Genomic DNA, 26,972 nt, shown 5'->3' on the forward strand with positions numbered 1-26,972 from the left:
TGACCAATTGCAAAAATCCAACATCATAAAACAACTCAAATTATGTAACCCAACCAATGGAAAATAACTTAATTCTTCTAAGAACCTACCTGACCAACCTGTCCAATGGAAAACAGCTCAAATCTTGTCAACATATTTACTAATAATTATATTATTATAAATGTAAACACATAAGAAAGAATCTATAGATCATGTGCTCTTAAGGTCTTAAAATAGAACCTATGTATGTATGTATGGAATTTCAACTAAAGATAATCACTACAATTTAAAGTCATGAATATAATTTACAGAAATTATAGAATACATAACAACTCCCATCATAAGGAAAAGAAAGATTTATGCAAACAAAAAAATACTAATAATGAAGTTACATAGGAAGATGTATAATGAATGTACAAAAAAGTATGCAGAATAATGCAATATAAACTCCTATACACAAGAAAATGCATCTGTGATTAAATTTTCTTTTTCCTTGAAGTGCCTAATGTTGATGTTGTATTCTTGCAATATCAAACTTAACCTCAACAAGCTCTGACTGGCCAGGATCACTGCAATCAATCTACTGGCCATAATCACTATGATCAATCTACTGGCTAGGATCACTGCAATCAATCTACTGGCCATAATGACTGTGATCAATCTACTGGCCATAATCACTATGATCAATCTACTGGCTAGGATCACTGCAATCAATCTACTGGCCATAATCACTATGATCAATCTACTGGCTAGGATCACTGCAATCAATCTACTGGCCATAATCACTATGATCAATCTACTGGCTAGGATCACTGCAATCAATCTACTGGCCATAATCACTATGATCAATCTACTGGCTAGGATCACTGCAATCAATCTACTGGCCATAATCACTATGATCAATCTACTGGCTAGATCACTGCAATCAATCTACTGGCCATAATGACTGTGATCAATCAACTGATCATGATGACTGATCAATCAACTGGACATGATGACTGTGACAAATAGACTGATTATGGTCACTGTGATCAATCTATTGGCTATGATCACTGTGATCAACTGACTGGCCATGATCACTGTGATCAATAGACTGATTATGATCACTGTGATCAACCTACTGGCCATGATCACTGTGATAAAACTACTGGCCATGATCACTATGATCAATCAACTGGCCACAATCACTGTGATCAATCTACTTGCCATGATGACTGTGATCAATCTATTAGCTATGATCACTGTGGTAGCAACATGAATGCAGACACTACTCTTACATACACAAGAAAGTAGAATGTAACTAACAACTATCTGGTGGAATTCACAAATTATAATTTATGTTTAAAAACACATTTTTTATATTTGCAAAAAATGTATAGTCTATGTTAAAATTAAAGCTGGATTTTAAATTAAATACTACCCCTACCCACCTCACAGTGAACTATCAATCAATGCTATTTACCATTGGTGTTTACTAGCATGTATATTGCTTCTATATTTTGTGCAGGTCAGAACAACCTGTATTTGTATTAATTTTGAGTTTCGCTGTATAACCACTGTTTGATGCAATACAAAAAATTTTGATTTAAGTTGTATTTCTTTTTTCTGAAGTCAGATCTTTTATTTCCAACTGAAAGTTTTCTGCCAGTGACCTGATAAGCCATTGGCTTGCAAAGGCAAACCTTGCTTGGTTTGAGTTGACAATCCTTGATTGAGCCACAAACTTAGTACATGTACTTGTTCAGTGCCATGTAGAGTTCAACATCTTCCAGTGAATGTCTGACCTTAATCCCTTTTAGCTTGTAAAGGTATCACTCTCCTTATTTTCCCATGTGACAAACCCTTGATTGAGCCTCAAGTCTGACACCTTTTCAGTGTCAAACAAAGTAGGGTGGTTAGTTGAACTCCCTATCTTGCCACATAACTGTCAGTGTCAAGCAAAGTAGGGTGGTTAGTTGAACTCTCCCTATCATCTTGCCACATAACTGTCAGTGTCAAGGAAAGTTGGGTGGTTAGTTGAACTCCCGATCATCTTGCCACATAACTGATCAGCTGCAGCATTTAGCTGATTCACATAGAGATCTCGGAGATGCTTAATCGCATGTATTTGGATGTATGCTAAATTTTTATCTAGGATGCAGAAGATCACTTATGCAGGAGTCCTCCATATGCATGTAATGGGTGGGTGGCAAATTCAAAGGACTGTCAGTCCTGCTTCAACCACCTTTTGAGTGGGAAAATGTTTTGATATATGTATCATTGTAGCTGTGCTGATATTTACAATGAGAAAATTTAGTTGCTGAAAGACCCACATATGTGTATGCTGTCATTCTTAAGAACACACCAAACGAACATAACCCAATAGCCTTGAACAGCCGCTGAGTGGTGGAAAATGTGACATTTACATTGACTGAATTCAGAGGCAGAAAGACTCAGAGATGTACATGTGGTCATTTTAAGAGTACATCAAATGTACAACTTTAGCTTTCATTATTGTTTTTATTTCTGAGTGTAGCCAAATAAGTAGTGTATGTGACTTCAAAATCAAGATATGTAGAGACTCAGACAAAATGCCATTTGCAAATCTGGATAAGTATTTAAGGGTTAAATGGCAAATTGATGAAGAGTGTAATGAGATTCAGAAGAGTGCTAAAGTTGCTAGAATTGATAGCTCAGATGGAATAGTAACCAAGTGTAAGAAAGTGTGTGATGCCTTAGTTTTTGAAATAAGACCTTTCCTTGGACTGACAAAATTCTGTCACTCTCTGATGGACAAACAAGAACTCTTGTCAGTGGTGTAAAGAATTTAGAAAAATTGAACTCAATGGCAACCACTGGTTCTTCTCATCTGGACATCTCACCTCTTCAAGTATGTCCATTATGCTTCTGGGAGGACTGCAACTTTTGCTGATGGAACTCTATTGTTTCCAAAGTAGGAGTCAACCTAGTGTTAAGATCCTAGCAAAATCTCTGTCACTGACTGTATAATCAAAGTGTTACTGATAGAGCCCAGCTCAGTCTCTATAGAAGCACCCACATAGGACAGTAAAGCCAAGGAAATGAAGTCAGATGATATTTAATAAATAAACCACAACAATCTACAATCAATAGATAATGATGGATTTTTATTAGACAAATGATACATTTTTTTTGATTTTGTATCAGATGACATTTGATAGTAACATTTATAGGAGACTTTGAATCACAAAAATGTGGATTAATTTTTATTGTTTATTTGTCAGATGTGTTGTATTACCATTGTATGGGATATTGTGAATCGGCTGAATCTGAACTATTTTTATACCAGTATGTGACCTAAATTCATGGATTTATCATATAAATGGATTTAAAATGCAAAGTATTGAAATTTAATGGATTTAATTTGGAAAGATTTTAAGTTTTTAATTTATCTGTGACATGTTCCATTCAACAATACAATTGTATTTTACATTGTTTCTGTCATTGTCTTTCATATCTGTCTCTATCTCTCCATCCATCTAGCTGGGCTTGCTTGTTTTTTCAAAAAAGCAACTCTGACTAACTGATGATAAGTCACTAATTCAGACTTATAGATGGGTCAAAGAGAAATTGTCTTTTAGTAGCCCAAAAATAAATGGGACTAACAGCTGCCTCACTTGGCGCTCAGAGGTTAGTGTAAGGACTGGTCGACCTGTTGTCAGGATAATGTGACTGGGTGGGACATCATGCTACATGTCTGCGGCATGATGCCCCAGTGCTAGACATCACTATAAAATGCCACAATGCAGGCATAGTAGTGATATGACTGAAAAATTGTTAAAGCTATGTTAAAAATCCAAATCACACACACACACATTTCAAAGCGAGTTCATACAATAGTCCTAAAATGTGAACTTCATGGTTCTCAATATCATTACAACATGGGTTTTACAAGTTAGTCCTAAAATGTGAACTGATGACGTTATACTTCTCTATATCTTTACAAAAAGGGATTCATCAGAGTTTAATAAATGTTAGTAATAGCAGCAATGAAATATAAAACAAACTACTTATGAATAAACATACCATCAAGAAGACAGAACATTGTTAATTAATATAACCCTAATCCTAACCCTATATACCATCAAGAAGACAGAACAGTGTTAATTAATATAAAACAAATTACTTATGGATAAACATGCCATCAAGAAGACAGAACAGTGTTAATTAATATAAAACAAATTACTTATGGATAAACATGCCATCAAGAAGACAGAACAGTGTTAATTAATATAAAACAAATTACTTATGGATAAATATGCCATCAAGAAGACAGAACTTACCTTTCTGTGAGCGTTCATCCAGTAAACTGTCAACATCAGTACAGTATATTGGAAAGCTAGCAAAATCCACCATTAATTTACAAGCACAGCCAAACATTTCCAGACTTCCCTCTCCAAGATTATCAACAGAGACTTTAAGTTCTTTATGTTCTTCCTCCTCTTCCTGTGCCTCTTTGTTTACCTCATTACCAAGGTCAAGGTCAGAGTTAAGGTCACACTGTTGACTACATTCTCTGGAAACCGTCATTGCTGATATGCAGTTACTAATCAGCTTTGGATTTCTGATGATTTTCTTTGAAATTAAAATATGGAAAAAGGTTTCAAAACTCAAAATGCAAGTTTGCATCAGAGTCGGACATTGGCCTTTTGAACTCTCTTTCTCAAAATTGTTCTCCAATACAGAAACATTGTCCGATTTATTGATGCTACACTGAACTGCTTCACTGAATAAACTGTTGTCTATAATATTTTCCCCAGTGATGGTAAAAACTTCATCAAAGTCAGTGGTTTTAGAGTTTGTAATGGAGCTGGCTGAATTTTGCCTCTTCACGCAAGCTTCTGATTTCACGCTCATCCCATCTTCTGACTTATTTCTGGCTTGTGTGGAATGTGAAACATGGATATGAACCTAAAGAAATAAATCCAAATAGTCAGCATCACAAAACTTTAGCAAGCATATTTTTAAAAAAATTCACATATAAAAAGAAATTACTAAAATATTATATAATTATTCAAAACAATACTGATGAGCTGTCCGAAAATTGTTTTGCAAATTTACTGAATAAATATATATGATGACTATTTGCTAAATATTTTCTAAACTTCAATGAAATTAAAATATTTTCGTTTATAATATTTAGTCTACTGTTTCCTTTAAGGTCCTGAATGTATCGTTTGCAAGTTTTAACAAGTTTAGATCCAGCATTTAATGCAGAGACCACTCATTACAGACAGCAATTTTTAATTATAAAACATGTGCCAAATTAACTGTCTATTCATTACAGTTAGCACTGTGCCAGATTAACTGTCTATTCATTACAGTTATCACTGTGCCAAATTAACTGTCTATTCATTACAGTTATCACTGTGCCAGATTAACTGTCTATTCATTACAGTTATTACTGTGCCAAATTAACTGTCTATTCATTACAGTTAGCACTGTGCCATATTAACTCTGTATTCATTACAGTTAGCACTGTGCCAGATTGTCTGTCTATTCATTACAGTTATCACTGTGCCAAATTAACTGTCTATTCATTACAGTTAGAACTGTGCCAAATTAACTGTCTATTCATCAGAGTTAGCACTGTGCCAAATTAATCAACACTATTCATTACAACCAGAATTATGCCAAATGAACTGAGTTTATTACATCTAACATTGGGCCAAATTAACTGAGACGTTACAACTAGCATTGTGCCAAAATAATGAAGGCACTTTATTACAGCTGTGCCAAATTAATTGCAGTTGATAAAAGAAGCAAAACAGATTCAAATTTTTTCTTCAAACAAATATTTGCATAGGCAATGAATATTGTCATTTTGTTTGTTGTAAAGAAATTCAATTACCATGTGCTATATTAAGTTAAATGAATTATTTCTAAATGCAATCAGCAACTGATCATATTCAATGTGTCCGAAACATGATTAAAAAATTATGAACCACAACTGCAATTGTATTAAATTCTGTGTCAACATCAAATCATTTTAATATATGCTGGAAATCAGACATCATACTGGAATAAATTATCCATGCATATACAAGCAAAGTTTTCAGTGTACAAGTCAGAACTATTTTTGCCTTTTAAAAAATAACACAATTTATAATTCAACTTAACTATACACAGGGCTTGAAATTAGGATTTTATTTCAATAACCCAATGGATCACCATAACATAATGTTTTACTGAGTCTGCCTAAATTTGACTGATCCTGCAAAATTAAAAGTCATTTCAGTTTCTAATCAATATAAATTGGAAATTGAAAGTTCATTTCATTTTATGTATTTAATTCATCACTAGATGTAGATTCATAAGGCCTAGTCTCCGGCCTTCTGATTCATCACAATATCTGAATCCATAAGGCCTAGACTCTAGCCTTCTGATTCATCACAATATCTGAATCCATAAGGCCTAGTCTCTGGCCTTCTGATTCATCACAATATCTGAATCCATAAGGCCTAGTCTCTGGCCTTCTGATTCATTACAATATCTGAATCCATAAGGCCTAGTCTCTGGCCTTCTGATTCATCACTAGGTATGCCTCCATAAGGCCTAGTCTCTGGCCTTCTGATTCATCACTAAATATGGCTCCATAAGGCCTAGTATCTGTCATTCTGATTCATCACTATATCTAGAACCAGAAGGCCTAGTCTCTGGCCTTCTGATTCATCACTAGGTATGCCTCCATAAGGCCTAGTCTCTGGCCTTCTGATTCATCACTAAATATGGCTCCATAAGGCCTAGTCTCTGGCCTTCTGATTCATCACTATGTATGGATCAATAAGGCTTAGTCTCTGGCCTTCTGATTCAGCACTAGGTCTAGAACCATAAGGCCTAGTCCCTGGCCTTCTGATTCACCACTAGGTCTCGATCCATAAGGCCTAGTCTCCGGCCTTCTCATTCATCACTAGGTCTAGATCCATAAAGCCAAGTCTCTGGCCTTCTGATTCATCACAAGGTCTGGATCAATAAGGCTTAGTTTCTGGCCTTCTGATTCATCACTCGATCTGGATCCATAAGGCTTAGTCTCTGACCTTCTGATCAATTACTAGATCTGGGTCCATCAGGCTGTCTCTGGCCTTCTGATTCATCACTTAAAACTGGATCCATCAGGCCTAGTTTCTGGCCTTCTGATTAATCACTAGATCTGGATCCAAAAGGTGTAGTCTCTTGCCTTGTTCTTTGATCCAACAGCATGACACAGCTTGATAGCATCTTTAGGCACTTCAGAGTTAAGATACATCATTATTAGTGTGATTTCAGGTACAATTTAAGCAAGTTTTACAACCATCAATAAATCATACTTATATACACCACACAGCTTCATATTTCTCTGAATACTCAGTGCAAAACACCATGTCCATTTCCATCAAGGGATTTCTTGTATCTCATCAAGTGCTGGATGTTAGTAGGTATTCAATCAATGCAATAAATAGATTAATTAACCATCACACAGAATGGTGTCATACATTTTATCTGATAATCTACCACCTGCTAACTGCAATGATAGTAACTGCCAGAAATGTTAATTACGCCCACGGACAAGTGATGACTGGGATTAGCATATTAGAATTAATTTCAAGCCCTGAATACATCAAATATATACCACCAAACCAAGACTTGGTAGAGAATGTATTTAAAAATGCTGAGGATACAATTTCTATTTCTGTTTTTTTCTTCAGATGATTGACTACTTTTTTAATATTCATACTTAGAAAAAGCTATAAAGAAAAAGCCCACAATCATAAGTGTTTAGCTTATTTAAAACCATCAATGTACATCAATAAGTTTGATTATTTGGAGGATTGGCCATCAAATAGGCAATGTTGATGGTCTCATATAGTCATTAATTACTACTATTCATAATTTCATCTTATAATCCACTTTGATTTGTATATTAATATGTGGAAATAGAAAATATAGGCTTTGTTTTGACTTATTACATGGCTGGAGAAATGCACATCATATATATTTGACACTGTATACTATTTTCTTGCCACCACCATGTTTTTACCCTGACAGCAGCATAAGCTGGAAGCACAGCTCTCTATAATTCCTAAGCACTTTTCTAGCCCATTTCCAAGCACTCTGCAATATATGCAGACTGAATGCACAAAGCACTTTTCTAGCCCATTTCCAAGCACTCTGCTATATATGCAGACAGAATGCACAAAGCAGATTGTTACTAACATATAATGTCTACTATAGAAATGATTTTACCAATCCATGCTATTTGTATGTATGATAATTTTTCCCCCTCAATGAAACATGGCATGCTTAATGAGTTCATCCATGAAACACATCGCTGAACTTACATGTTTTACTCTTTTCCACTTGAATAATGCATGAATATAAAATATGTTCATTATAATGTCATGTTCCACATATAACACTAAACAAAATACATGTCAACGATACTCTGCAAAGATAAAGAATGGACATTAACAGGGCATGCTTATGCAGAATGTAACTTTTGAAATGTCACGTGACTTGATTAGTTGACTGACTGGACAAAAATCAATTCTTTCTGGTTCTAACTGATGAACTGCCAAATCAAAGACAACCACACCTAATGGCACAGCACTTCTTGAAAATCAAAGATTTTCTTTTGAAAATTGAACTACTTTATGGCAAGTGAGTTTTGGTTCAAATGAAAATTGGTTGAAAGTTATAACTGTGAATTGATACATGCTGCGAACTGGCCAGATGGCAGACTATCAGTTAGTCAAAATGTTTTAAAGTCTGAAAAGCTTAGCACCTCAGACACTAATACACGATAAGTCAAACAGAGCCTAGGTCGCAAGAAGAATCAATCCAGTAGAATGTTAAATAAACAATGCTTGACTGACAGGGGTGGTAGGTGGGTGTGGCTTCGGGAGTCATCAATTGTGTGTGATGACTACAATCTAAGAAAACTTGAATTAATAAGTCAAAAGAAACTGTATTAGCTTCATGCTATTATTACCTTAACATTGTAAACAAACTGTTAGTACAAGAAAAAAATGGCCAATTTTCTATTAGAATGAACATTAAGCCAGGGTTGCATTCAATAAGAATATTATTTCAAAACTTAGGTTGCAAGGTAGCCAGGCTTATTTAACATTTACCTTCCCATGCAGACTCTTAAGTGCAACTACTGTTGCTTTTTGTGCAGTCTACTGTCCCCCACCCCCAACAGCTGATGTTCTATTAGCTACCAGGTGATAGCCAACCTAATAAATTGCAACTGAATATAATGAATTCGCATGTAACACATACATTTTATTCTTGAATGTAGCCCTTAGTCTTTATGGTTTGATATTATTAGGGTTCCATTTAGGTTTGTGCAAATCTGGGCCATGTGCCCCCCTTTACCTCCAGAAAAGAGGGATGGGAACAACCAAGTGAGGTATGGTGGTTCAGTGTTTATTATGAAAAACTTATGGGTGTGTATTTTGGGGATTTTTAACATAGCTTCAATAATTCAGTCATATCACTATGATGTCTGCAGTGCGGCAGTTTATAGTGATGCATAGCACTCGATAATTATTATGTAGACATGTAGCATCATGTCCCACCCAGTCATATTATCCTGACACCAGGCTGACCAGTCATAAGACTAACCTCTTAACTATGAGCAGAAAGCAAGGCAGCTGTCAATACCATTTTTATGTCTTTGGTATGACTTGGCCACGATTCAAACCTGCTACCCTCTGCATCCGAGGTGGATGCCCTAAACACTTAGGCCACCTGAGAGATCTGAAAAACTTGTTAGAAATGAAGTAATATAATGAAAAATAAATCATTAAGCTGCCACATCCATGTAACTAATTTAAAATTAAGCCTGTATCATGAAAACTTTTTTTTCCAAGTAAAATGTTTCTTCAATGATACTTACTTGATCTATTATACCTTAGGAGAACTACTACTACTTTGCCCTTCCTGACTAAACTTAGTTTTAGTTGTTGTTGTTGTAGGGTTTAATGCCATTTTTCAGCACACGATAGGCTATACATGGCGGCCAGTATTAATGGTGGAAGAAGAACTTGGGAAAACCCCGGAAAGAACCACCAACCGACGAGAAGCTACTGGCAAGCTTTCTCACATACCCACATTAGCTGAATCCAAGACTCGAACCCTCACAGACAGAGGTGAGATGGCAGTGATACATAACGAAGAGAGCTTTAGACCACTCGGCCACTCGGTTTTAGTGTTAGAAGCTAAAAGTTACATGCCAATATGGGTGCCTTATGGTCTATGGTCTTTCTTATGTTACTTGTTTAGGCTCTAATAAACAGTTTAGCCTGGGAGGGCTGGATTTGTGAGTTAGAAGTAGTAATTTTCCTGAGGTATTATCATGTATTTGAAGAAGAAATAAATCAATAAACTTCCTGGTAACTTACTAAATATAAAGCATGCATCACGAAAAGGAAATCGTTAAGCTTCCGCAGCTATGTGACTTTGCAGACATTGCTCATTGAATATGCTTATTATCCTAACTACATCTAAGCCTGCAGTCAAAAGCATTAAAATGACTCATAACATCCTCTGCATCAAAATAGTTAGATAAAAAACAAAACTTTCACACACATTTGTGTGTATATCAGGATCAATAGTATCTTTCAAGCACAAACATGAATGCTTGCAGTTCAAGACCATAGCATATACACAGTATTTATGGGGCAGTTTCTGTCTTCATTAGAAATATTTCAGTCTCTATGAAACACTGTTGCCAAGATAAATGAAGTCTCCATGAAACACTGTTGCCAAGATAAATCAAGTATGGAACAATTTAAAAAAAATAAATCACAGGATGGTGAACAACAAATTCATCACTTTCACGTTATATAAATAATATCTTGGTCGCTGAAATACTTATAGCTTAGCATATTAGCATGACAACTTCATCCTAGTCACTGAAATGTTTGCACTTTAACAGATCAGCAGAATAAGTGTCAAACAATGTCATCGATTTGAATGGGTCTTTTGGCATTTTTAGTAAAAAAATGAAGTACATTAATATACAACACATACCTATAACAAGAGTCCCTCAAAGGGACTGATGCTCAGCCACCAAAACAAATAGATATGGCCATATTTGATTGGAACTATTTCCATTTAATACCCACTAGACAACAAAAGAAGTCTTTTGGTAAAAGCCCAAGGTCAATATGACCTGTCATTAAAGACAAGTAGTTATATTTTCAAGATGGCCATTGTGGTGGCAATATTGGAAATCAGATCAATCAACAACATTCTGAATTATGCCCAGGTAGAAATGTAAGGAAAACACAATCAAATTTAAATTAAGCCCAGGTAGACAATGTAAGGAAAACACAATCAAATTTGAATTATGCCCAGGTAGACAATGTAAGGAAAACATTTACCAGAAGTAGTGATAACACATTTTTTAGGATGACCACTGTGGGAGCCATATTGGACATTATTTAGCCTGCAAATCAGTTTAGCCCATAAATCATCAGGAAATTGGCACAGCCAACTCCATATGGTTTAGTATAAAAACAATGAAAAACATCATTACTTTCTAAACTGTCCTGACATTCTTCCTGAAAATTTTCAGTCATTTCTCTAAAATCATCTCTAAAAGAAACCTGTACAAAGTTTGGACTGTCTTTCCATCTTGTCACAACACAGGTGTGGGGAACGTGGCATGCATCAGTCAAACAATCAGAACTCAGCATTCTACAACTACATCAATGGCTCATGTATTGATTTGTTTTAGACATGGCCAGTATAGACTTCTATGTATCCATGTATAACATGAGAAGGTGTGCATGATATAAGTTTATAAACAATGCATATATTTTGCATCCTTTTGAGTGCAATTTTAAAGCATATTTTCAATTTCTGCAGGAATTACAAAATCATACATCTTAGCTAAAACCCTGAATGACAAGCAACAGATATTTCAAATTTAATCACACAAAAAAAATTGATGCAGTGCAAAAATTAAATGTACAATTACCCAATCACAAACGAACTGACAGACCAAATAATTATTTGTATGAATCATAATTTTGGAATAAATATCCCCTTTTTTCAAACTAGCTGGAATAAAGTTAAACTATTCAATGTGACTATAAGTCTTTTTGCCACTAACTTCTGTTACTGACCATTATGTTTTGATGGGTATTAGGAATTATGAGAAAAATAAGTGACAATAATGACCTGATCTCTAAGTTTAATTATTCCAAAAAAGTTAGCAATGAGTAGTAAAGCGCATGCAGCATTAGCCATACCTCTTCCCCCAACAATTTATTAGATTTGACAGAAGTCATTATAGGCTGAACCTTCGACAAGATTTTAGTGCACAGCTGTAGTGTGCATGTGATCTCTGTTTCCAAGACAACATCACAGTGATTGGTCAGACTGATAATGATGCGATTCAGAAGGTCAGGCAGGTGCTCTGTCTGTGTCTCCAGAAAGGTTTCCTGAAAATGCAAAGCAAACCTAGAGATTTTTTGAACATTTAATATGTACCACCCATAAAAAACTTCTGGTGTCCATATGAACAATTTATATGTACCACCCATAGAAAACTTCTGGTGTCCATATGTACATTTTATATGTACCACCCATAGAAAACTTCTGGTGTCCATATGTACATTTTATATGTACCACCCATAGAAAACTTCTGGTGTACCAAGTTTCTTCTCTTGAAATATACTATGCAGCCAGTGAGTATCAGTTCTTTATTCTCAGAACTTAATAAGTGATACATATCACAAATGCAACATGAATTGTCTATTTGAACATATTTAGTTTTTACATGTAAAGAAAATGGCCCCATGTTGTTCTTTCATCTAAAGCCATTAAGGTCTAGTGATACTTTTCAAATAAGAGAATGACAGCTAGAACCATATACATAACTTACATTTTTGAGCACGAGTATCATGGCCTATTAAGCATGAATATCATGACCTATAAAGTATTAATATCATGGCCTACTGAGCATGAGTATCATGGTATATTGAGCAAGAGTATCATGGCCTATTAAGCATGAGTATCATGGCCTATTAAACATGCATATCATGGAATATTAGGCATGAATATCATGACCTATTGAGCATGATTATCATGGCCTATACAGTATGAATATCATGGCTTACTGAGCATGAATATCATGGACTATTAAGCATGATTATCATGACCTATTATTTATGAGTATCATTACCTATTAAACATGAGTATCATGACCTATTAAGCATTACTATCATGGCCTATTAAGCATGATTGTCATGGCCTGTAAAGTATGAGTATCATGGCCTACTGAGCATGAGTATCATGACCTATTAAGCATTAATATCATGGCCTATTAAGTATGAGTATGATAGCCTGTTAAGTCACAAGACTACCAGAAATCTTAATAAGGATCAACTTTTTCACAATAATCCATAGAGTATAACTATAAGAGACCAAGTTTTGTTAAAGTAGTCTGACATGAGTGGATCCTCCTTATCTTAAATGGGATATATGCTTTAATAAATTAATAAATGACCTACCAGTGACATGATGTCCAGAAGAAATGTGACCAGTTCACATAGCTCAGGTATGGAGGGCTGATCAGTTTGATCCTGAAGTGAGGACTGCCTAGAAACTGAGGAACTAGACACTGTGGTAATATTTGACCTACGAATGTAACCCGACTGGCATGCAAGGTCAAAAATCCTTGCAATGTAGTCCCAGATGAAGTATGGTGCAAATGTTCCAAACAGCAAATTGGCAGTTTTCAGCAATTCTCCATAGGTTGTTGCCTCTTTTCCTGATTCATCCATTCTGTTCCTCTTACTGGATTTTTCTGACTCCTTCCTAAGTTTAGATTTACTGAACTCTTTATACAAACACTTCACAATTCCTAGAAGCACGCTTTCTAGAATGACTGGTCCAATTTCTGGTTTGTCCAGAAGACTAATAAGAATTCTAAATGGTTTCAACACTGACGATTTGTCAAGCATACTTGTCCCATCCTCATGACTTTCAGCAAGCTGCATCTTCAGTGCTTGTACCAAAAGGTCTCGTGAGTATGTGTTGAAGTATGAAAGATTGGTGTCTGTAGAATCTGAGGCACAATCTTGCTGTTGATAATTTGTGGAAGACAGCTCTAATGGCTTGACAATGCCCATACTGCTTGAGATTGTCCCCAAGAGCCATGCATAAAGTCGCCGATTCAGTGACATGTCTCGCCTCAGAAGGACATTAATAGCTGCCTGAACTATCTTCTTCATGTCTGATCGCGTAAGCTGACCATTATGAAGTGGAAATGCCAAGAGCAGGAAATCCAGGAAACTACGCTGGACCAAAACACTAGTGTCTTGCACTGCACTGCATAGTGCGTCAACCTTTATCAAAATGGAAGAAAAAAAGAACAATCAGATTTAATAGAATTGAAACCTGCACTGAAAGAAAGATATCTTAAGATACAAGTTTGCATTTGGAAACATCTTCCTCCCTGAAAAATAGCTTAAGATGCAAGTTTGCATTTGGAAACATCTTCCTCCCTGAAAAATAGCTTAAGATACAAGTTTGCATTTGGAAACATCTTCCGCCCTGAAAAATAGCTTAAGATACAAGTTTGCATTTGGAAATATCTTCCTCCCTGAAAAATAGCTTAAGATACAAGTTTGCATTTGGAAATATCTTCCTCCCTGAAAAATAGCTTAAGATACAAGTTTGCATTTGGAAACATCTTCCTCCCTGAAAAATAGCTTAAGATACAAGTTTGCATTTGGAAACATCTTCCTCCCTCATCATATATGTTAAGATTCTGTGTTAAGGTTTTGGAAGATAATTCAATGGGCACCATAACCTTGTTAACATGTGAGACATAACGTTCTGCTAAACAGTTCTTAATTACCACGAAATCTTACCACTGACAAAATTGTAATCTCAAATTATCAATACATGTGAAATGAGGTCTGTTTGCCAAATTACCATAAGGTTTATATTAAGGCTAGTTTGCTTCAAAGGTTTTTATATTAAAGCCTATTAGGGAACATTAGATGAGCCTAATGTTAAATCCTATTACAATCATATCCATGGAGTCAATATTGAGAAATATTAGGAAAATGAACCTAATACAAAGCACAGTAGGAGTAAGTATTACAGAATGAGAACCAACAATAGCAGCATGGCAGAATTGTGTAGTTTTATATTGACTAAATGGTGTACTACCATGCAAATCCAGCCCTAACAAGTTAACTTGTAGCAATTATAAGCAAGGGTCTTATTGTGAATTACTGGAAATTCTTTTTGCCCAGTCGAGCACCAGTTCCTTCAATAGACTCTTGTTAGCAATAAAAGTACTGAAATTCATCTGCCCAACTAGGTGGGGGGTGCAAAAAAGAGTTATCTCACTCTGGATAAATTGGTACTGAATCCCATCCACATCTGTTACTGCTGGATCAAAAATCAAGTTCTGCCAGGTTTTAAACTGTAACTGTGGGGAGGTTGGGAGTGTCTGCCTGAATTATAATCAGGTAAGTATTATCCAAGACTAGCAATTTACTCCAAAAATTAGTTTCTTTTTCAAATATACCACCTATTTTTGAGTTAGAGGGTGTTATTCTTTTGTATGTCTATATTTTTGTACAAGTCTTGTTCATGACTGTAAACTGTAGTAATTATCTATATTACACAGCTAATTTTGTAAATGGTATAGATTCTAATTTAAGATATAACAGTGCCTGTAGATTTCTAATAATAAACATGTTTTTGAGTTTGGAGTTATTTATGGTCAGCTAATTAAAATGAGGTGATTGTGTCATATGTATTGTGAAATATTTGATTGAGTAGTAAGGTCTGTCACATTGGGTAGCTGTAATAAACTCTTGGAGATGTATATAAGGATAGACATGAGCAATTAATTAATTCCTATTTTGGATTCATTCCTATTTTGGATTAATTCCTATTTTGGACTCTTATTTCTTATGTCTTTGTGTTCAAATCAGTCTGCAGATGAGTTTAATGTTGTGTTTAGATACTGAAAGAAAACATTTGTTTTCACAGGTGAAACTGAAACATTGCCCCAAGAGTGTAGATAGTTTTGATCAAATGGTCCTGCCTGATGTGGCTACACTGACTTGGATTCAGGTTTGTATGAGAGGTGAGTCAATAAGGCCCTAAACAGTGGTTCCAAATGTTCTTTTATCTGCCATACCAGAACCCAAAGTAGATTCCATTCACAAACAGTACAAAAGTCCTCAGTCAAGACAAATCATAGTTTGTCAGAAGGTTGGAGAGATCTTTGTTTCATCTATTACTTCCCCTTTCATGATGGCAAAACATGTCTGAGATCATGGATATGTAACCTTTATAGTTAGGGGCCGTCCATTTAGTACATACACGTGGTTTTTTATATATAACCCTAATGCATATGCTTGCATATGTGGTTTATAGTTAGGGGCCGTCCATTTAGAATGTACACGTTTTTTATATATAACCCTAATGCATATGCTTGCATATGTGGTTTATAGTTAGGGGCCGTCCATTTAGTATGTACGCATGTTTTTTATATATAACCCTAATGCATATGCTTGCATATGTGGTTTATAGTTAGGGGCCGTCCATTTAGTATGTACACATGGTTTTTTATATATAACCCAAATGCATACACTTGCATATGTAGGGGGTCTACTGATAATGTACATACACACAGGAAATGGAGTGGATGGGTGGGGTGTGAAACCTCGATAATAATTAGTCTAATATGTTACCTGTTCGACAGTTCAGTCAGCGTTTGAATTTTAGTGGAAACTAGACAAAAACTTTTTAAAGTTATGCAGCTTATTTCTTTGATGCAGCCAGACATTCATTGTTGGTGGACTATGTTTTATTAAACACGTTAAGATTATTAATCCTTGATCATTTCTGCCTGGATTAAATATAGGCAATTCTATAGAATTCAAGGGGTGTGGTGTGTGTGTGTCAAGCATACATATGCAGGTGTGTGTGTGTAAAAAGGTATGCATCAAGCTTTGCCAGATTTTTGCATATGTACTAAATGGATGGCCCCTTATTTGAGCCAATTTCTTCTCTCAGAAGAGTCAAAGGAGAAAGTCTGTTACTTGTGGTGATGAGGATCTTAATGAGGTGATGTCTCTGCTTGCACCAATGGGAGAAATCTCCATTTTCATTTGTATGTCAATGATCAAAATTTGACTGGGAATTTCAAATGCCACATTCCATAGATTTATTGATGGTTTATCCCACTTACAGGGAGCACTCAGGATATGACTTTAACTACGTTGCTTTTTGCAAGACTTTGAAGATCAGGGGGGTTGGAGAATTCTGTCTAAGTAGAGATCAAGCTTGTCTAGCTCCTACCAAGGGGGGGGGTCAGTACTTTTATTACTAACGAGAGTTCCTTGAATGGGCGTTAAAAGATTTTCAAATCAGCTGCTGTGATACACATATTTGATAAAAGATCAGTACGATTGTAATTTTTGTCCTTTTTAATAACCAAAGCCAAGATTCTGGGACACTAGGCATAATTGCAGCTTGTCTCCTAAGGTGAAATGTGTTGGTGACAAAACCAGGGCTAAAGAAGCAATGCTGGTTGTAAAAGGCCATCAACTTTATGACTCTGGGGCTGTGTGTTAGCAGTATGCTGGGATAAGGTGTGATCGTGCCAGAAATAGACTGGATGAGATATAAGGATATCTGGCATAAGGTCCCTAGGTGTGGCACCATGGGACAGATCACCATACCTGTACCAGGGCATACATGTGGTATTGTGCCTTCCGAGTTGGTCCACATGGGCTTTTATGCTATGACAGCACTGACTCAGAACTCTATCCAGTGTTAGTATGACTGGAAGTGAGTCATGATAATGTGGGCAAAATTGACACTGGAGATGTGTGGGAGGCCCAAGGTAGCAAGGATTGCTCAATTATCTTCCTTACTGCAGCCTCTTAGCCTTGAGGTACTCTGGCATCAGGAAATTTGCTAGCAAGGTGTCATCAGTAGCAAGACTGACAACATCTGCATCCTTGTTGGACTGTTTTCAAGCACTCACACTGACCCATCACAATTGTTTTGCCAAAATCATTGCCCATCTGTCCTTTGACAAATGTGTACAGATTTCATAAGTGTAGTCTGACTGTACACACTGCAAGTGAAGTGATTATCCTTGGACAACTTCAACTCTTTGCAAGCCCTACACCTAATCCTCCATGCTGTTATTTGAAATTAGAGAGAAGAAAACAATGGCATATTCAAGCAAAGTCAATCAAGCATTGTGCTATGTTTACAGTGATGTGGATGCTAAGAAATGAAGCGAATGCAATATAGAATTAATGAAATGATCATAAGCTGCAGTTTAGTAAAGTAGTGAGATGTACTACTAACCATCACAATACTGAATTAAGAAGCACTGTTTAATTCATTGTACCATGAAATAAACTAAGAAGCAAAATTATTATCATTGACGATAGAGTAAAAATCAGTGAATGAATAAATGGAATTCACTTTTCTAGATTTGCAGGGTAGTAGAGTGAGCCCTAAACAATGTGTACTGTATCTGAACAAGACATTTATTCTGAATATTTAGGAAAATTAAAATTAGGCTAACAAAGTGGCTTAAGGTATATTTATTATAAGGTTGATACTCAGACCCATAGTTACACTACCAATAATAATGTTGATACTCAGGCCCATGGTTACATTACCAATAATATTGTTGATACTCAGGCACATTGCTACATTACCAATAATATTGTTGATACTCAGGCCCATAGTTACATTACCAATAATAATGTTGATACTCAGGCCCATAGCTACACTACCAATAATAATGTTGATACTCAGACCCATAGTTACACTACCAATAATACTGCTGATACTCAGACCCATAGTTACACTACCAATAATAATGTTGATACTCAGGCCCATAGATACACTACCAATAATACTGTTGATACTCAGGCCCATAGTTACACTACCAATAATAATGTTGATACTCAGACCCATAGTTACACTACCAATAATACTGTTGATACTCAGGCCCATAGTTACACTACCAATAAGACTGTTGATACTCAGGCTCATAGTTACACTACCAATAATAATGTTGACACTCAGGCCCATAGTTACATTACCAATAATACTGTTGATACTCAGGCCCATAGTTACATTATCAATAATACTGAGACTAACAAAGAAAGTTACCAAAGGGTCAATACTGAAGCTTTATGAATATTTTATGAGGTGAGGCACTCATAGAAAATTACCATAATTTTGATATTATTATGAGATCAGGCACTCAAAGAAAATTACCATAATGTTGATTTTATTATGAGATCAGGTACTCATAGAAAATTACCATAAGGTTTATATTATTATGAGATGAGGCACTCATAGAAAATTACCATAATGTTGATATTATTATGAGATGAGGCACGCAAAGAAAATTACCATAAGGTTGATATTATTATGAGATGAGGTACTCAAAGAAAATTACCATAAGGTTGATATTATTATGAAATGAGGCACGCAAAGAAAATTACCATAAGGTTGATATTAAGGCCAATCATGAAAAGCTGGTCCTCCATGATCTGTTTCTTGTTGTAGTGACTGAGGAGGTATGTGACAGCTGGCAGCCTCACACTGGGGCATGAGTAAACACATTCCCACAGGCAAGTGTAGAAATACTCTGGCTCTGTACTATCACAAAAGTCATCCAATAGTAGATTGGTTCTGAAAATGATGATACTTTCCATTATTTATTTTAGAGTTCTGATTCTGACCAATATTCACAACAACTTCCTGTTTTCAAAATAAAAATAGAATCATTTTGTCATGCCTTATTGTTTTCTTTAAAGTTCCATAGTAAAATTTACTGTCTAAATTGCAACAAAGGTAGTGATATTGATCCTAAACATTAACTTTTTGCTCGCCAGATCATGGATGGTGTTAAAGTAAAACTTGTCATGACAGACCACCTGTCTTTAAGACCAGATTCTCAATGCACATATTTATAAATTATATAATGTGATGACATATCATGACAGACCACCTGTCTTTAAGACCAGATTCTCAATGCACATATTTATAAATTATATAATGTGATGACATATCATGACAGACCACCTGTCTTTAAGACCAGATTCTCAATGCACATATTTATAAATTATATAATGTGATGACATATCATGACAGACCACCTGTCTTTAAGACCAGATTCTCAATGCACATATTTATAAATTATATAATGTGATGACATATCATGACAGACCACCTGTCTTTAAGACCAGATTCTCAATGCACATATTTATAAATTATATAATGTGATGACATATCATGACAGACCACCTGTCTTTAAGACCAGATTCTCAATGCACATATTTATAAATTATATAATGTGATGACATATCATGACAGACCACCTGTCTTTAAGACCAGATTCTCAATGCACATATTTATAAATTATATAATGTGGTGACATATCATGAGAAACCATCTTGACCTACTGTTATAATGATATTCTAACTTTGTCAAAGATGTCAAATTTGTATGACTAGATACTGAGAAATCTGAATTAATAAAACACTTAAAGTAAGACACATTATACTGAATAAAAATGACAAAGTTCAATAATTTTCTTTTAGGAAAAGTAAACATAAAATTACAAGTAATGATTTAAAAGAAAAGGCCCACCAACAACATCCAACCATAAACAAAGACCCACCAATGAGTTTTAAAAATAAGACAGTCAAATGGCAGGGTTGTCATTAATTCAATGATTTTAAAAACAGATCTGAATACCTATCATAAAACTCTGACCCCTCTTCTAGACCTGGCAAAAGTCCAAGTAATAATCCATTTAGCGCAGGCTTGATCTGTTTGCCAAGGCCAAGAAAATGTCGCTCATAGACCATCAACAGAACTGGCTTTACATTCATGGCTGCATGGCTTAGTAATGGAAAGAGTCCAGCACTGTAAATAAACAGGTCTTGGGCTAATCGCTGGGTTCCAATACATTTAAAGATTATGTCATATGTCTCTAGGGCCTTAAGGTGCACGCCACTGGGAAGAGCTGGATGTAGACACTGGGCAAGCCGTTTTCCAATGGTAACTCTTTTTGGGATGACTCGATACTTCACATGAGCAAGTAAAACCTAAAAAAATGTGTATTATATTGTGTACATTTCCTGTTCAAAATTAAAAGCATGTGATTTAAGATTAACAGCAAAGCAATTATTTAGAAAAGGCAAAATATGCATCAGACAGATCAATGATGCAGAGTGAATTCCACAGGAATATTAGATGAGTTTCGTTTCAAGAAGTCTTGAAAATGTGTAAACTTGCCATATTCTCATACATGTCATAATTAGATGACTATATACAATAACTATTACACAATTCAAAGTTGCTAGCAACGGGAATCATCTTTTGTTTGTTTTCAAACAACGTCTAGCATACATACGAAAGGCTTGAGAGTGAGTACATTTAAAACCAAGCAAGATTCTAACAGTTACAACTGATGAAAAACTGTTTATATATGTACATGTATCAAATAAAACTGTTTATATATGTACATGTATCAAATAAAACTGTTTATATATGTACATGTATCAAATAAAACCGTTTATATATGTACATGTATCAAATAAAACTGTTTATATATACATGTACATGTATCAAATAAAGCTGTTTATATGTTTTCTCTCATGCTCACCAAATGTGATCTGTAAAAAATTGCAAGCAGAGATTCATTACCATTAAAATTTAAAATCTGTCCATTTAAATATTCATGGCTTTATTCTGTTGTCCACTGATTTTCACTGTGAAAGGAACTACCAATCACAAGTGAAAAGCGTTTATTCAAAATTTTAAAAACAACTTTTACAATTAATATTTTACATGCATTTCTTATGAAAGAAATGAGCAAAAATCTTCAGTACAGCATTACATTAATTTTTCATATATAAGACAAATGCCAAGGAATGAGAAAAGTTATTCAAGAAAATACTAGTGGACAGGAGTTAAAGAGGAATGTTAAATTAAGGCATGATCTGAAATAGAACATTCATAGTGCAACCCATTACAAAAACAATGCCCAAACACCCCCAACCCCCAATGTAAACTGTGAGCAATTTCTGATGTGGGAACAAAAGTCATGCATCAATTTTTATCATATATCAACACCCATATGATATTCATATACAACAAATTATTAAGTAAATTATGTTTCTCCTATAATACTTACCAGATCACATTAATGTTAGGAATATAAGCCCTACTACCTCCCATATCCAGTCCTCCCAAAAATGAAAATTCATCCATTCTGTCTATATTATATAGAAAAGTTGGCAATAACTCTTGCCCATTACCTCCCCTTGCTGTCTACTGGTGGCATTAGTTTTGACTTGAGTGGAACATCGTGTAACTGGATGCCTGCATTGCTGGGAGGATGGGAGGTATTAAAGTAATGTGATCAGATAAGTAATTTAGAAGAGACATACTTTACTGAAAAATTTGTTTCTTTTAATGAATACTTTCACCGACCACATTAACATTAGTAGAAGAGGTAATAGGCAACGAGAATGTTGATCATCCTACCTATACCTTAGTTAATCTCTGAAGGAAAAATATTGGATTCCCCATATGAAGGTTAAACCACTCTCCTAACTTGCGAACAGTTCAACTGGAGGTAATTTGGTTAAATCTGTAATGAGATCTTACCATAAAAAGTTTCTGGGCAGTTGTATGTAGGAGAACAAGGCATCTTTAAGCTCCACAAAATGGCTGAAGCCACTTCAGATAAATTCAAAGTACATGTACCAGGTCTTGTTTGAAAGGCCTTTGGGTTGTGCCAATACAGGAGAGAGGTTGTATTATTGTGTATTAGAATCCCACGATTGTCCATTACTGACAACCGATTCCTGGCAATGAAACCAGGTTGTGACATAAGGACCACTGAGTGAAGGTAGGCTGCATCAATGGAAAGGGCATGACTCTACATGCTGAAAAAATGATATCAGGAAATTGGTTTTGTATGAAAGGAGCTGACTAAAGGCTCAGATTTGTTTGAATTCTGACAAGTCATAACCCAGGGAGGATTTCACTTTGGAAAACAATATGTGTGATTTAGGCCTTATGAAGTCAAAGTTGGACAAGTCAAATTGGTCACTGTTATGACCAAAATCCTCCCTACCATGCTGATTCTATGTGCCCTTAATAGTAATCAGGCAAAGAAAAACAGTCAGTTATGGGACTTCTAATTCCATTCAAAAGCCTTTAAAGTAGAGGGCATTCCAGCTCATGCAATTCATTCCATGACTGAAAAATTGAATTGTTTCTGCTGCAAGGCTCTCTGGACAAGAAGAGCTAAGCATGTGGAAGGCAAGGATGGAACATGTTGGGTCATGGCTGTTTGAGAAGATTTGGTCCGGCTAGAATCTTATTGCATAGATGTATCACAAGATTGAGAAGATCATTGATCCAGGATTTGTCTCAGTGGAGAGGGGCAATCAGAATCACTGTGTACTTATAGCCCCTCAATTTTTGTATAATCTTAGGAAATAATACTGTTGGGAGTGGATGTAGGTAAATGGCCTCAGATCTTCCCAGCTGAGAGAGAGAGTGTCAGTGGACCAAGCCTTGTGATCCTGTACTGCAAAATGAAGGTGGACAGTTTGTGATTTCACATGGCTGTAAAATGATTAATCATCAGATGCCTCCATTACTGGCAAATATGGCAAATTATGGATGGAGGGACCACTTTGTATGGGGAATCTGCTCCCTGCTTAAAAGAATCAACCAAGACACTGCATCTCCTGGGAATATGTCTGCTCTGGATGTCAATGTTGTGTGCACCAATGGCAGAATGCTCAGACCAGAATGCAGTGTTGGGTGATTTGGTACCAACCCCATTTGAGTGGCCTGTCATCACTGCGGAGTTGCCTGACATGACGAGCACTACCTTGTTCTGAAGATGGTCACTCCAAAAATGAAAGACTTAAATGACAACTTTCATCATCAAGATGTGGAGACCTGTGTCAATTATATATTATTTGTTTATTTTGTTCAACATCATAATTATACCAAAGTACTGTTAACAGATGAGAAAATAATGCAGCACTGGTTTCAGATGAGACTGTACTGTGCTACTGTCCACAAATGAGACAGTACTCTGAGGCACTATTTTCAGATGACACAGTGCTGTGTGGTTCTGTTTGCAAATGAGACAGTATTTTGATGCTGTTTGAAGATGAGACAGCACTCTGTGATGCTTTTGTATATTACTTTGTTCAGTTTTCCTAATGCTGAGATGTGTCAATGTTTGCAGATGATACATTACCTTGGCACTGTTTGCAGATAAGATAGCAGTCTGGCACAGTCTACAGATGAAACAGTGTTGTAACAATGTCTGCAGATGAGACAGTGTTCCCACTACTGTGTCAGAGTGAGAATCTATGGTAGCTAAAATGGGAGTACAACACACACTATGTGCATTACAAAGAAAAGAAAAAGGAACAGTATTATTGCACTGGAACACAACAAAGTAAACAGCTAACTAAATAAATAAACATATTTATCACCTGACTGCATATAGTACTTAGAAATGTAAAGCTAATATATATATGTTGGGGTCTCAATAGATTTAAAAACTGAAGAGTCTACTGACCCCAGATCTCAGGATTCAAAATGAAAATATCAAGAGTCATACTGAAATCTTGAGAGTCATTTGTATTTGACAGTCATGAGCTCATAGCTGGGAATATTCATTATTTGTGAAGCAAACTAATGGCTAAGATTTCTTGTCTCATGTTAAATAAAGAAAACCTAAACATGCAAGCAGACAGTGAGACAGACATGGTCATTACATATTTTTGTGAAAATATTTATATTTCTAATTATGTATGACTAACAGGTCATCTATGAGACCGAGACAGAAAAGAAAGTATACTTTAATAAGTCATTGTGACTTAACAGTTCAAAAATACATCTAAATATAACAAAATTATTCCATCTCATTATTCAATTTCAAGTAATTCCAAAGTATGAAATAAATCACAGAGTATAATATTTGGTAAATTCTCATTTACTGATATATTAATTAAAACACCCAAAGTTTTAAGTGTTTTACCAACTGAAGCAAGCTCATTGACAACTGGCTTCATGAGCTGCCATATTTTCCAGTTTTGCTTAACTGAATAGAATTTGAGGGGCAATCAAACAAATGATGATATTTGTTATCAAAAGTTAATCTAATCAAGTCATAAATGTAAATATCATAATTGTCAAAGATAATCTCAAAACCTTGACCCAATTCTGCATGCCTAGATCATACTGACTTTACATAACTGCGATTATCCTGCTTGATACGGCGTAGTTTAGCAAATGTTGATAATTTGGCGCATCCAACAGAGTTGCCTTGGACAGTAGGAAACTATCCCAAGGTGAAACAAGAGTAACTACGACTGATGCCATGGCCCAAATCAATGTGCGTCATAAAAATAGAAAGGATGGAATTTCCATGCCTCAGAAAAGGGTCAAATATCTATTGAGAACCCCAAGATTCAATTAGTAAGGCATTCAGCAATTCTAATTTTAAAAGCTTTTTGTTCTCTTTTTTTCTTTAATTAAAATAACCTCTTGGGACGCCATTAACTCCAATAATTTGCAAACCAGGAATCCCATATGCCACTCCTGAATTTGTTCAGCTCCATATATGTCTCAGATGTGCAAACTAACATGCAAGCTTTTCTTGCGGAGCAGCCATCCTTTTCTGAAAATCTTTTAATTTATGTGAATAGAAATATATTTTTTTTCTTTATAATTTTTAAATGTACATGAAAGGCATAATCCATATATTGCACAGGTGACAGTGAGATGCAATTGGTGAAAAAAAGTATAATGATTACACCAAAAGCATAATGGTTGGCATGTATGAATGTCTAACAATCATGTTTATTATGGCACCCATAAAAGAGTTACCAATCATCTATATCATAAAACATGTCATAAAAATTGCATACATCAGCTGTATTTAACCATGTTTTCTTTGCTATCACTGAGAAACAGGTAACAGTGAACCCCAACTGCAAACAGTTCTTAGACTTAATTTAGTGCATGCACCAGGCCTCAATTTCTGTACGACCGCTCCGGTCCCACACACACTCAATTTCTGTATGACTGCTCCGGTCCCACACACATTTCTGTATGCGAACTGCATGTATCACACCAATGTTTAGGACACGTAAAGTCCTTTAAAATGGGATTCACATACATTTTTGTGTGTGAATAGAAATGCAGAGACAGTATTTTGGCATTGTCTGCAGTTGAGATAATACTGTGTGACACTCCCAGCAGATAAGACAGTACTGAGTGGCACTAATTGCAGATGAGACAGTAATGAGTAGCACTACTTGCAGTTGAGATATTACTGAGTGGTACTGCATGCATATGAGACAGTACCAAGTGGCACTACTTGCACATGAGACAGTACTGGCTGACACTTTAGTTTCTTACCTTGTTTAGTTTTCCTAATGCTGAGATGAGATCCGCCCATTCACTGGTGTATTCAAAACTTTTCAATGCCTTCTCAACCTGAGTAATGTAGGATCTGTACTTGCTGTCATTTAGAAGTTCACACTCCTCAGTAAAAATTGACAAAGCACTCATTCTTTCTGAAATATATGTGTTTAGAAGCATGTGTAAACTAAAGATAAGTAATGACAGCTTAAACAGTATTGCAAAAATCATATGGTCAGCATTGTAAGATTTATTTTATAAATAACACATTCTACCAACTGGGTTTCTTGTTACTTTTTGGGGGAAAAAAACAGAGAGAATGATTTTGTCTATAACCAGGCAAGAGATGAGTTTGTGATTTAAGTATAAGGACCAGCTTTCACAGGTGGATGTCAAAACAATGGCATGACGAGATTACCAGCAGTCACTCAAAAGCTAAACAACTCAGGTTCTTGAAAAATACACCTAATGATACATTCATTTCAACATCTTCCTTG

The 26,972-nt window shown here is 35.6% G+C and overlaps 1 protein-coding gene across 4 annotated transcripts in view; it reads right to left on the bottom strand.

Moving 5' to 3' along the window:
* LOC149786006 (protein DOP1A-like) overlaps nucleotides 1-26,972 on the bottom strand; it is a 153,045-nt gene that overhangs the window by 121,364 nt on the left and 4,709 nt on the right. For 3 of the 4 annotated variants that reach the window (XR_016424855.1, XM_089976294.1, XM_089976293.1), the window contains exons 2-7: nucleotides 26,473-26,630; nucleotides 20,761-21,113; nucleotides 19,503-19,692; nucleotides 13,503-14,339; nucleotides 12,240-12,431; nucleotides 4,281-4,908 (exon numbers count right to left, since the gene is read on the bottom strand). Coding sequence is in view for 3 of the 4 variants with exons in the window: in XM_089976294.1 (XP_089832420.1) it covers nucleotides 4,281-4,908; nucleotides 12,240-12,431; nucleotides 13,503-14,339; nucleotides 19,503-19,692; nucleotides 20,761-21,113; nucleotides 26,473-26,625 (2,353 nt within the window). In the remaining variant the exon portion in view is untranslated. The remainder of the gene's footprint in view (nucleotides 1-4,280; nucleotides 4,909-12,239; nucleotides 12,432-13,502; nucleotides 14,340-19,502; nucleotides 19,693-20,760; nucleotides 21,114-26,472; nucleotides 26,631-26,972) is intronic. The other variant, XM_089976295.1, reaches the window with a different exon arrangement.

The sequence above is a fragment of the Sinohyriopsis cumingii genome, chromosome 12 (assembly GCF_028554795.1).
Source record: "Sinohyriopsis cumingii isolate HCF-2022 chromosome 12, ASM2855479v2, whole genome shotgun sequence".
Lineage (NCBI taxonomy): Eukaryota > Metazoa > Mollusca > Bivalvia > Unionida > Unionidae > Sinohyriopsis > Sinohyriopsis cumingii.